The sequence below is a fragment of the Mesoplodon densirostris genome, chromosome 7 (genome assembly GCF_025265405.1).
Source record: "Mesoplodon densirostris isolate mMesDen1 chromosome 7, mMesDen1 primary haplotype, whole genome shotgun sequence".
Lineage (NCBI taxonomy): Eukaryota > Metazoa > Chordata > Mammalia > Artiodactyla > Ziphiidae > Mesoplodon > Mesoplodon densirostris.
Genome location: NC_082667.1, coordinates 66,242,542 through 66,255,123, shown reverse-complemented (window position 1 = coordinate 66,255,123; position 12,582 = coordinate 66,242,542). Strand labels below are relative to the sequence as shown.

At 41.7% G+C, this 12,582-nt stretch overlaps 1 protein-coding gene across 1 annotated transcript; it reads left to right on the top strand.

The window, feature by feature from the left end:
- Positions 1–375: 375 nt before the first annotated feature.
- LYVE1 (lymphatic vessel endothelial hyaluronan receptor 1) lies at positions 376–12,287 on the top strand. The gene is made up of 6 exons (XM_060105056.1): positions 376–460; positions 3,921–4,092; positions 4,202–4,341; positions 10,522–10,827; positions 11,480–11,558; positions 12,101–12,287. Exons 1-6 carry the CDS (start codon positions 376–378, stop codon positions 12,285–12,287), a joined length of 969 nt encoding a protein of 322 aa, XP_059961039.1.
- Positions 12,288–12,582: the final 295 nt, after the last annotated feature.

The window sequence follows — 12,582 nt, the reverse complement described above, 5'->3', positions numbered from 1 at the left end:
ACCGCGTAAGAACCGAGCTGGCGGGGGAGGTAGGTGGTGGCAGGGAATATGGGAATTGGGGAAACCTTCAGCAGTTCACCCTGTGCTATCTGCCTTCCTCGTTTGTGTGTTTTCTGAGTCAGCATTAGCTAAATTTTCCAGAAAGCCATCCACAAAGTACAGCCTGGGCATTCAAGGGACGTCACTCATTTCCCCTAGTGACCTTGACAAGTCAGAAGCTTGAAAGCAGGGAAATCCGGATGTCTCAGTTATGAAGTGGAGCCGTGTGGGCCCCCACTTACTTCCAGAAGTCTCCATCCAGACTGGTGATCGTCTGCCTCTGATACTGCTGGTGCCCATCTGAGGTGCTCCTCTGGCTCTGAAGGGGCTGGCACAATGGCCAAGTACTTCAGCCTGGTGTTGTTTCTTGCCTCCATCTGGACCACAAGGCTCCTGGTCCAAGGCTCTCTCCGCACAGAAGGTAGGTTTCTTACCAGATTGCCAACCTGAGGCAAGGCAAGATCTTGCAAATTGTCCTAAGACTACTAAGTTCTTGACTGAATTTCTGGGGTGGGATGGCGCTCAGTGTCAACAGAAGATCTCATTGGTAGTATTGCTCTGCCAGAAATGTTTTCACCATGTTGTCAACTTCACCAAAATGATTCTCATTTACCTTTATGTTATCTTGACTTTTATTTTTGGTTATGGGATATTTTTAATGAGGATATTTTGAAACAAAACATTGAGGAGAAATCACTTGTTTTAAAAAGTGTTTCATTGAAGAAGCAAAGCATGATTGTGAAAATTTTTAAGCAATCACCAAGCCTGGGGAAAATGGTTAACTTTCACAGAATATTGGCCTGTTTTATATTTTTGGAAGTATCAGTATCATTATTTTTAGTTTTACTATATTATCATGGAATGCTTACGTTTTTAATACGCAGTAAATGGCAAATTAACTGAAAAAAATCTGTGAAAATGTAGGTTTGAAAATTAGTCATCAGCTCCCTACCAAAGGAATGACTTGAAATGATTCCTGGGCTTTTGAGCTGCCTAAATGGTAACCTCATTCTGCACTGTAGGCAAAACAAAATTGTAACCACAAATCACTCATTGCAGCTCTGGGCAAATGAAAATATGAGCACTTTAAAAGGAAAATTATGTGTTCCTCTGTTGGAAGATGCCCTGTGGTATAAAGTATGTCAGGAACAGGCATCCAGAGTTGATTCCGATATTGTCACACTCCATTTTATGAGGGAGGTTAGAGTTAATATGGTTGATTTTTTTTCAAATACCAGAACTGTTACTTTCAAATAAGTTTGGCCCTCTTTGACATCTCCCTGGGGAGACTATTCACTTTTCCCCCAAATACTGCCATTAATCCTCAAACTATTATGGAAATTGTTCTTTGACATTGACTCAGCACAATGTCTTTGGACCATCCTCAATAATGGCAAAATTTTCCTAAGGGAATTGAAATTTTGGAAACAACTGAAAGTTATACAGAGCCATGATTAGGAAAAAGGTGGTTGATGAAGGTGAGTGGATGAGGATGGACGCTAGTATTTTTGAGGGCCTATTTTTATGTACTATATATAGTATATAAAATATATATAAGAAATATATATATATATATTTCTTAAGAAGACACTTCATAGATGAAGGAACAGGCTCAGTGAGGCCAAGCAACTTGCCTAATGTCATGAAGGCAGTAAATAATAAAGCTTGGGTTTGAATTCAGCTCTGATTCCTAGGTATATACTGTTTCTACTATGCTTTTTGTTTCCTAAGAAAGCTTGAGGAAGGGGTTACTCGAATATCACTTGGATTCCAGCTCCCTGTTTTTGTCCTTAAATAGGAAAGCATAAAATCTATGAATATTTGTTGACTGTCTACTGTGGACCCAGCCTCCACTAGGTACAAGTTATATAATTTTAAAATTCTGACAAAAATTCTGTAAAGAAGATATAACCATCCCCCTTTTACAGCTGAGAATGCTAACTTGCCCAAGGTCCCACAGCCAATTAACAATATTCAAAGCTAGGTCTATTGCCAATAATAGGTCTATCATTACTCATAACAATAATATTTAGAGTAAAAATGATGTATGATGAGAGTATCAAGACCACATTACAGTGTAATTAATATACCTTCTCTACCGGTATTCCCAAAGAAGCAGCCATAAGCAAGCTTATGAGTGAAATGGGCCAAATTCCAGGACAAATGGTGTGTTCCGAGAGTTCAGCTCTAGTGGTGTGTGTGTGTATATGTGTGTTTGTGTGTGTGTTCATCTTCCCCCCCCATTGCACAGTGGGAAGCAGAACAGTGTCCTAGTTAAGAACTGAGGTTTTAGTATCAATCATAATTGGGTTTGTGCCCCCAAACTGCCACCTAGTTGCTGTATATCCTTGGGCTCAGGAAAGTTACTTAATCTCCCTGAACCTCAATTTTCTGTCAAAACAGACAGGGTTTGGCACAGAGTGGCATCTACAGGTGATAGAAGTTGGAATTAACATTGACAGTGGTATTAATATTAATATTAATATAGTATTAATATCAGTGTTGGTGTAGGTATTAGTGTTAGCGCACACAGTCATAAGAGGCTGTTCTGTCACAAACACTCATATTGGGTGTTGGCTCTCTGGTCTCTCTTTTGGTGAGAGCAGCGTCTGGAAGCAAACAAGGCTATCCACAAATACCATACATCATGTTCATTTCCCTTCCCCCAACCCTCTGCTCCACACCAAGGTCACATGGGGGACTTAGAAATGCTCCTTCCATGTTTGCAAGAAGAAACTTGCTTTAAATTTAAATACCACCTTAGACAGTGGTCAAAGCATTTGACTAGGAATCCAGTGCACAGATCTGTGTTCAAGCAATTACTTGGGAGATTGAAATGCCCTTTTACGGACTTTTGTGGATGAAGCCCAATTGGAACAAAGGACCAAAATGCAATGCAACTTTGCAATTTCATACAGGTCTATAAATCCCAGAACCCAGAGAGAAGGGATCAAAGGAACTCTCAGATTTGTTAGATTTTGAGTAAGATATTATTCACATCTTAACTTCAACTGCCTCAGCTTCCCTAGGGAGGTCAGTCATTAGCAGACTAAAACCAAAGTGCTTTGAAGGTAACATAATGATACTATGTTATGATTTATTGAGTGCCTACTATGTGGCAGGCACTATGCTAAGCATTTTTATTTGAATTAACTCATTTCCCTTTCACCACCCTATACAATAGATACTGTTATTCTTTCAATTTTCTAAATATGGAAACTGAGGCTCGAAGAGATGAAGTTAACCAGCCTAAATTCACAGAGCCAGCAAGCAACACAGGCTAGATTCAAATCCAGGTCTGACTTTAAAAGTCTACTTCCTTTATTTAGTTTCTCTGCCATGCAAGCTTTACGATCTGACTCCTCTAGGAACTTCTGAGTAAGCCTGCCCCCCAATGGTCAGAGAAGGTTCACTTTCTATTATACCAAGTGCAACATTTTTCAGCCCATCTCAGAAATAGTGCTGTCCCCAACAGACATTGGAGTATTGTTCACTATTCTGTTAACCAGAGTCCTGGATTCTATCTTTCTCAAAGTCTCAGACCCTTCATTTTATAGACTCCAAAAAGGTTTGCAGAAGCTGCATCCCCTAGACCGCACCCCAGGAACTGGTAGCCAAAGCCTCCATGTAATGAACAAGGAACCTGAGTGCAGTGAAGGACGATGGACTCGGACCTGGTGAGAGGTACAGCATGGATCCAGGCAAGCACCTACCTAACCCAGCAGGATGTCCTTGTGGAAAATGTCTGGTCTGTGTCCTATTATTTCTAAACTTCAATCCCAGCTGCTGTGTTGAGGCAATGATGCTCTACTAGGAAGGAGAGCCTGAGGGCTAGGGACAAGGACAGCAGCACACTGAGGGCCTATGTTATTCCTTTGCAGAGCTTTCCACCTCAGGACCATGCAGAATCATGGGGGTCACTCTTGTGAACAAAAAGACACACCCGCAGCTGAATTTCACAGAAGCCCAGGAGGCCTGTAGGCTCATAGGACTAACTCTGGCCAGCAAAGAACAGGTTGAAGCAGCATGGAAAGTTGGCTTTGAGACTTGCAGGTGAGAAACAGCTGGATTCACAAACACTGTGGGAGCTCTTTTGGCTCTGTGTTCTTGTTCAGCAACAGAGATCGATGCATCCACTCAGTTCATATGTATTCTGTTACAGCTATGGATGGGTTAAAAATCAGTTCGTGGTCATCCCTCGGATTATCCAGAACCCCAAGTGTGGGAAGAATGGGGTGGGCGTCCTCATTTGGAGAAGTTCACTCAACCAGCGGCACAGGGCCTATTGTCACAACTCATCTGGTGAGTCAGATCTGCAGCCTCTCCACATAGCATGTTTTGTCTGGATTTCAATAGTTCTATAACCATTCTGAGAAGAGTAACCCTGAGCAGTAGCAGAAGCAATCATGGTGATGGCCACTGAATCCTCCCAAGACTGCCTCTTTGACCAGGGTAGAGGTGTCCCTCTCAGAGCAAAAAGTTAGAGAAAATATGACAGATTGACAACATAGGGAGAGGGCGTCCCTGGAGGCTCCATTACCCACCCAGCCTTCATCCTACGAGATAAACAGGATGAAGGGAAGGAAACATCCACTATGGACAAAGCAAGGTACTAAGTTATCTCGCTGAACCTTGACAATCTCCGTAGGAGGTGTGCTTTATCATCCCTATTTTGCAGAGGACATAAGTACATTCGTCTAAGGTCTCCTTACTATGAAGATTCACACATAGATCCAACTCTTTCCTTTATCCCACATTCCTTTACAGGAGTAGAAATTCAGATGCTATATTAGATGTTTTTAAGAACAAGACCCAATTTTCATTTAATGAAGGAAGAAATTAAAGCTAGAAAATAGAACTGATTTGCTCACAGTCATCCCTTTAACCTTGTTGGGAGACCTTGGAGGCCTTTAGCCCAAGTGCTTTACCTAAGTAACTTCTCAGAAAGTTTTTCTTTGACTAAACACTTGTTCTCACTTTATCATAAGAACCTCTGTCTGATTTATTACTCTTCACACATACTCATAAATCTGACCTTCTAAAGGTCAGATGGCTCAGTGGTCATTCTCTAAGATCCAAGACATAAAAGTGCACCAGCAGTGTTCTGTTGCCCAAAGGCAGCATAAGGTCCAAGCAGTTCTGTGAACCAGGGAGCCTTGGCCCAGGAAGGGCCGTGAAAGAGACTTTGTCCACTTCGCTCACTTCATGGATGAAACGACTGTAGCTCAGAATGGAGGTTTACCTTATTCAAAGTCTTACAGTCAGCTAGAGGCCGAGTCAAGACTGGAACATAAGCTTCTTCCTATATTTTTTTCACCACCCTCCTCCCCTCGCCTCTGCCGCCTATCTATCACTTTTGGCTGCGGAACTAGTGGTTTGCATGCTTGCTCATCTGACGGCCAGTCCATGCCGGTCAAATGGCCTGGCCTTTTAACTTCCCGGCCTTCCTGCCAGCTGTCAATGCAATGATAGGACACCCAGCCCTACGGACTAAATGAAAAGGAGTCAGGGGAGATGACTTGGATTTACGTGTTTCCTCGTACATAAATACATTTAGCTTGTATTTCCATTCCCTGTGCTTCCTATATACTTAAAGTTAGGTGTAGAGGATTGATTAGATTCATGTTCACTAGGCTTGGCAAAAATACTTGATAGATGATATTGTGTCCTTTAGATCATATCCCAACAGAAGGCCCTTAATGTAAATATGTCCCATTATTACATGCTAACTTTGATCATTTGAATAAGACGGTGACTGCCAGACCTCTCTAATGAACTCAGATATGTTTTCGCCTTTGCAATGAGGAGGTAAGCTATAGTGTGATATTTTGGCACCATGAAAATAGTCTGACCCCCCTATCATCTTTTACCTGATAGTTCAAGCAGACATTGATGATCCTAGCTGGAATCAATTATTATATGCAGAACTACAAAATGATAATTTTCTAAATCTATTCTTCCTTCTAGCTGGCATTCTTTGATAAAGAAGAATATCTCTCTTTCTCCCTCTCTGTCTCTCTCTCTGTCTCTCTCTCTTTCTCTCTGTCTCTGTCTCTGTCTCTCTCTCTCTCTCACACACACACACACACACACACACACACATACACACATGTCCTCCCTCCCCTTTATACTACCATGGACATGTAGCATTTTACTTACTCTGTGTTCAATATATTATAATCAATTTTATAATTATTATGCTTTTTGATGCTCAAATTGTCCCAAATTTGGCGAGTGGGAGCCCCTTCTAGTTGACTTTTGTTTTCATCCCATTAGTATTTGAGCAAGTCGTTGCTTTCTGGCATGATAACATGTCCCAGGCTCACTTTGTACATTCTTTATCCCACACATGGAATCAGCCATTTATTTCTCCAAGGGGCCTTGGTTCTTTTTAGTAGAGAATGTTGATTCAAAACCAAGATCTGCATGCAAGTTACTCTCATTACTACTCTCATTTTCATTGCTTCTCAGTCCTTTTTAGTGGGCAGCTAGGAAAAAATATACATATATATTTTGCATTTGCATTGATATTTCCAACTCAAGTTTAACAATTCAAGTTTTTTTTGTTTACTTTGTTCTATATTTGCATGTTTTTTCTCTTATATGGAAAATTCTTGTTCCCAATAAATAATATATTTTCTTATCCTACAATAATTTCAAAATTATAAAAACAGCATTATTAGGAATAATAAACCTACTGAATGGAATTTGCAATTCTTTTGCATTTCTTTTAGTCCTCAGAAGACATCCCTCTAAGGATGAACTGTCAGAGAATTATGTACAAAAGTGACTTGAGAAAATTTGCTGCCCTGTGTGGTTATGTTATCATTTTGAAATAAATCAGGTTCACCTGCTTCTGTTTGCCGTCTTTGTGAGGAACAGAGTTATCCTAGCCCTCATCTTCACACTAACCTAGACTTACCCTATGCTTCTTTGTTTTTGTAACTTTCTTTTTATTGCTATCTTGTGAGCTCTGAGGATCACAGTAACCTTAAACCTGACCCCAAACCTTATCCTAATTGTCTTTCTTACTGCTATCTTTGTGAGCTTTGGGAATCAGACCAAAGTGCTTCTAGTGCTCGGCGTGCACCACCTGTTTCATGCTGTTCCCTCTGCCACAACGCCCGTCCTCTTCATCACCTGGCTAATTTGTATTCTTTATTCAAGTCTCAAGTACCGTCTTCTTCAGGCAGCCTTTCTATACCCCTGACTCCTATCTTTCCTCTTGGACACCAACCACACCGTGTTTAATATCTATCAAAGCATTTGGCACATTCTAGAGAAATTATATTTGTAGTTTGGAGGGAAGGAGAGCCAGGCCCTAACACTTCCAGGTGAGACACATTGTGCCCCCAACCAGTAAGGGACCATGGGATCAGATTGCCGTTGCTCCCTCACATGGCGGCCTTCCTGGCTACACTTAATGAACAAAGAGGCAAAGGAAACTAATTCTTACAGATATTACAGATTATGCCATAGATTCTGCCAGGCCCTACACATTTACTGTTTCATTAATCCTCAATGAAATGATACAAATGTACCACTTCTACTTTCCAAGAGAAGTAGCTGATGCTTAGAGTGTGATTTGCTGTGGCAACAGTCAATAAGGGACAGAGCCAGGATTTAAACCTTGAGCCCTGCCACTTCCACGTCACCTTCCCTGGTGATGACCACACGTCAGTAATATACCAGGCCCAGGGTGGGTCCTTCACATGAGTATTTTTTAAAAGTTCCCCAGATGATTCTAACCGGCAGCCAGAGTTGAGAACCACTTTCCTCTAGAAGATCTCTAAGATATAAGTTTTAGAATTCCAGATACTTCCGCGTTCTCCTATTTCTGTGCAATTGCAATCATCTCCTTCTTGGCTCCTGGTTGCCCTTTCTCCCATCTCTATTTCATCCTCCACACACCTCTTCTGATGATTACATCCCTCCTCCTCTCCACAGCCTTGGGTGGCTTCCTATCAGAGACTCTGATGTGAACTATGAAGACTTCTGCACATAAAACTGGGCACATATGAGAACTTCTGTATATCAGTTGGAAGGTTTGCTGCCCCCAGTTGAAAATTCCTTCTCCCACAGAATAAATTCCAAATTCTTTACCATGGCAATTATGACTCTTGATATACTGGCTCCAACCTATCTTCCCAGTCTCATCTCCTACTTACAGTTTTTCATGTTCCCCGTCATACACACACCCTACACGCCAGCCACACTGTGCTCCTTGTCATTTTCTGACATACCTACACTTTCAAACTTCTGGATTCTTGGGTCACGCTGTCCTTATTGACTGGGATATCCTATTCCCTCTTCCATACTACATGACCTGGAGCTCTATTCCAGCCATACCAGCCTTCTAGTCATCAAACATGCTGAGATTTTTCAAATTCAGGCTCTTGAATTTCCTGTTCTCTTTACTTGGAATGCTTTTGCCCTAGATCTTCAATGACTTGCTACTTTTCATCATTCAGGTTTCAGCTTAAGTATCACCTTCCCAAAGAGACTTACTCTTATCACCTTATCCAAAGTACCTGTCCCCATTCCTGCCCCTTCCAGTTTGATCCTTATCCTGTTTAATTATCTTCTCAACATTTATCATCCTCTGAAATTTCTGGCTTTTTTATTGTTATTTTATTATCTCTATCCTTCTTTCCAATAACATATAAGCCCTTATGAACAAGGACTTGGTCGTATTTGCACCACATCCCTAGCATCTAGCACAGCACCTGGCACAGAGTTGGAGCTCAATAAATATTTGTTGAATGAGCGCATTAACTGTCCACATCCTGCTCATGCCGCCTCCTCTGTGAATTCCCAGTTATCGCCCCCTAGCCTCATCAAAATACTTCTGTCCTCTTGGAAACAGGAATCATCCCTTATTTGTCTCTGTATTCTCAGTTCCCAGCACAGTATATCGTGTTCAGTATACTTTTCCCCTGATATTAAAAAATGTTCATTTTTTTGAAGGAAGTATATAGCACCTGCTTGAGAACGGGAAATGTAGCTAAAAATCCAGGGCAGCATAGTGGTGAGCATAGCTGCCTTCCAAAGTCCAGGTCAGAGGTCAAGGATGATGCCTATTTGAATAGAGGTCTTTTCAAAATGAAATGAATAGTATAAAATATTGACTGAATGCATGTGGGGTCAAAATGTTTTATCATGTTTACCATGGCCTTGGTTGGTAACTTTTACTTAATTTTCAAAAATAACAGAATAACTTCTTCTTCATGGCTAACATTCCAGCTGATGCTACCCACTGTCACAAATAACTAGAGATTTAAAAGAGATGCAAATGCATATTGTAATATATTGCTTGGCTCTGCCATTTACTGGCTATGTGATTTTAGGCAAATTATTCAATTTCTCTGAATTTCAGTTTCTTCCTGTATAAATGAGGGTTTTATAAAATTGTTTAATGAACTGCCATGGTTGACTCAGAGCAAGATGTTCAACAAATATTAGTTTCCTCTCTACCACATTCAACAGATTGGAGAGCAAACCTACATCCCTCCCTTGTCTCCCATCTCCTTAAAAAAAATTTTTTTTTGATGAGCACAGAGAAATCTGGTTTTAGTAGATCTCTGTCCTCAATTGGTGTCATGTGTGTATATTTGGTCTCCCCATCTACTCCTTTCTTCATTTCACTTTTCCTTCCTTCCTTTATTTTTTATTTATTTTTTTTTTTTGGCGGTACGTGGGCCTCTCACTGCTGTGGCCTCTCCCGTTGCGGAGCACAGGCTCAGCGGCCATGGCTCACGGGCCCATCCGCTCCGCGGCATGTGGGATCTTCCCAGACCAGGGCACGAACCCGTGTCCCCTGCATCGGCAGGCGGACTCTCAACCACTGCGCCACCAGGGAAGCCCCCTTCCTTCCTTTAGACATCAAGTATTGAGCATGTACTATGTGCCAGCCACATTGCACATACCATGATGACCAAGACAGACAGGAATCCTGCTTCCAGGGAGCTCACAGTCCAGTGGGGAGCAGTGTAGTGAGAATCATGACAAGGGAAGTACAAGGAGGTACAAGAATGTATGTCTAGGGATCCAATCTGGTCTTCAAGTCTGCCTAAGAAAGAGATATTCAGTCGGAGACCTGAGGGACAAGGAAGAGTTAATAAAGAGGGGCAAAGAGTCTTACAAGTGAAGAAAGCATCCAGGTCAAAGGTTTGGATGTTAGAGGAAGCATATCAAAGAACTGAAGGAATTCTAGCATGGCAGGGGGAACGAGAGAAAGACCGATCAGGTGAGGCTGGCCATGTCAGCAGGGGCCAGATCATGGAAGGCCTTATAGGCTGTGCAGTACAGGCAGTCAGGGAAGGATTCTAAAGGAGGAAGTGATATGATTATATTTATATTTTTGTAAGACCATTCCAGCTGCAGTATAAAGGGATTGGAGGAGAGTAAGACTAGAGACAGGCAGACCCATTAGGAGGCTATTGCAATACTTCTTTCTTATTTCACTTTTCCCTCCCCGGACAGATACCTGGATTAACTCATGCTTTCCAGAAATTATCACCACCGATGATCCCATATTCAACACGGAAACTGCAACATACACAACAGAAATGATTGTCAGTGAGAGTACACACTCAACGTTGTCTACTGATGGACCTGACTCTATTACACCCACTGTGGCTCCTGCTCTGGCTTCCACTTCTATTCCACGGAAAAGAAAATTAATTTGCATAACAGAAGCTTTTATGGAAACGAGCACCATATCTACAGAAACTGAATCATATATTGAAAATAAAGCGGCATTCAAGAATGAATCTGTTGGGTTTGGAGGTAAAAACTTTCTGTCTGCATTATGTGTATGTGTTTGAGTGTGTGTGTGTGTGTGTGTGTGTGTGTGTGTATAGCAGACAATACATAGAAACTAGCCTGTATCCAGATTGAGCACTCAGGACCTGACAAATACAAATAAAAGCTTAATGCAAATTCAAATTTCATAAAGTTCTAGAACTTGAGGTCTCTAAAGAGCCTTAATGATTAAACTAAAAATCATGGGTCTAAAATAGCTTCACTTTTAAAACGCAAAGACTTTTCAGAATAAATTACTATCTATTCATATGCAGAAGTTTTTAAAGTATATATACACACCTTAAATGCCTATGATTAGCAAGTTAGTGTTCCTATTTAAAGGGTCTTACACTTGATTTGCTCCAAACTTGTCACCTCAAGGCCACAGGGAGGAAATGGACTCTGTCATATCGCAACTTTTAGAGTAGGGAGAGCATGAGGCAAGGCCAAGGATTCTATAGGTAGGAAGCAAAGAAGCTCATGTGGGCCCAACTCCCCAAGTGGCCCCTGTGTGGTCACAGAGAAGGCTCTTCCGCTCTGTCTGTGGTCTCCATCACGTGTAAGGATGAGTCATTAGAAGAGCGGTGCACAGTAATGTCTACATGGAGGAACAAGGCACGGTCTCTGTCTCCCCCAGGTGTTCCCACGACCCTGCTGGTGCTTGCGCTCCTCTTCTTTGCTGCTGCAGCTGGCCTCGCGGTTTGCTACGTCAAAAGGTGGGATTGTTGGCACATGGTCAGTCTCATCATCTTTGTCACATCCATATCTTGTGTTTATCCAGGGTTGTTATCGACATTTCCTTTGTCCAAATGGAGATGGCAATACTCTCATACCGTAAATGTTCTCCCTCACCTCACCTGTCCTCTCTACCACCCAACCTTTCCTATTATTTCAGCACTTGTATGTTATCCGGCCTTTAGATATACATCAATGGCTGTCCCTTTGAATATCAAGAAATAAAAATAAAAGCTTGACATCTAGGGAAAAATGGATATGCTTTATTTGATTTTCAATTCTTTGTTTTTGATGAGAGGGTGTTAAGGCCAGCCTAAAGTTTTGCCTGTAAACTTACTGTCCTATCTAAATGCATCCATCCAGGTGGGGATGGGTTAAAGTATTTGAGGGTGCATGTGTTAGCATCTCTATGAAATAAAAGTACCCAGTGTACTATGCCAATATGGGCCATCACAAAACATTATCTGTTGTTTGATGTGTTACATAGAACTCTCTCACTTTAATTTTGTGTTTATGCCTACAGGTATGTGAAGGCCTTCCCTTTTACAAACAAGAACCAGCAGAAGGAAATGATAGAAACTAAAGTAGTGAAGGAGGAGAAGGCCGATGATAGCAACCCTAATGAGGCATCAAAGAAAATGGATAAAAAACCCGAGGAGCCCAAGAGTCAACCCAAAACCACAGTGCGATGCCTGGAAGCTGAAGTTTAGATGGAAGCTGAAAGAAATAAGAGGACACACCTGAGGTTGTTTTCCTTCCTGATACACATCCTGGTCCCAGATGGGGAGCCTATAAAAGGGCCAAAGAACCAAACAAGCAAGTCTACCCTTGGTTCCTAACTAGAGTCAGCTCAGGGCTACCTTTGGACTCTGGAGTTCACCAAAGGGAATTCCCTTTTCCTTATTGCAATCCTTTCTGGATCCTACCCTCCTACCTCCAAAGCTTCCCATAAACTTACTAGCCTGGTTATGTGTTAATAATATCCCAGTGAGAGAAAGGAGCTTG

Bases quoted from the DNA above. Each gene is read 5' to 3' on its own strand.
- LYVE1 (XM_060105056.1), top strand. From the start codon at position 376: ATGGCCAAGTACTTCAGCCTGGTGTTGTTTCTTGCCTCCATCTGGACC. The intron at 461-3,920 runs GTAGGTTTCTTA...ATTCCTTTGCAG, and splicing joins AGGCTCTCTCCGCACAGAAG to AGCTTTCCACCTCAGGACCA. The intron at 4,093-4,201 runs GTGAGAAACAGC...ATTCTGTTACAG, and splicing joins GTTGGCTTTGAGACTTGCAG to CTATGGATGGGTTAAAAATC.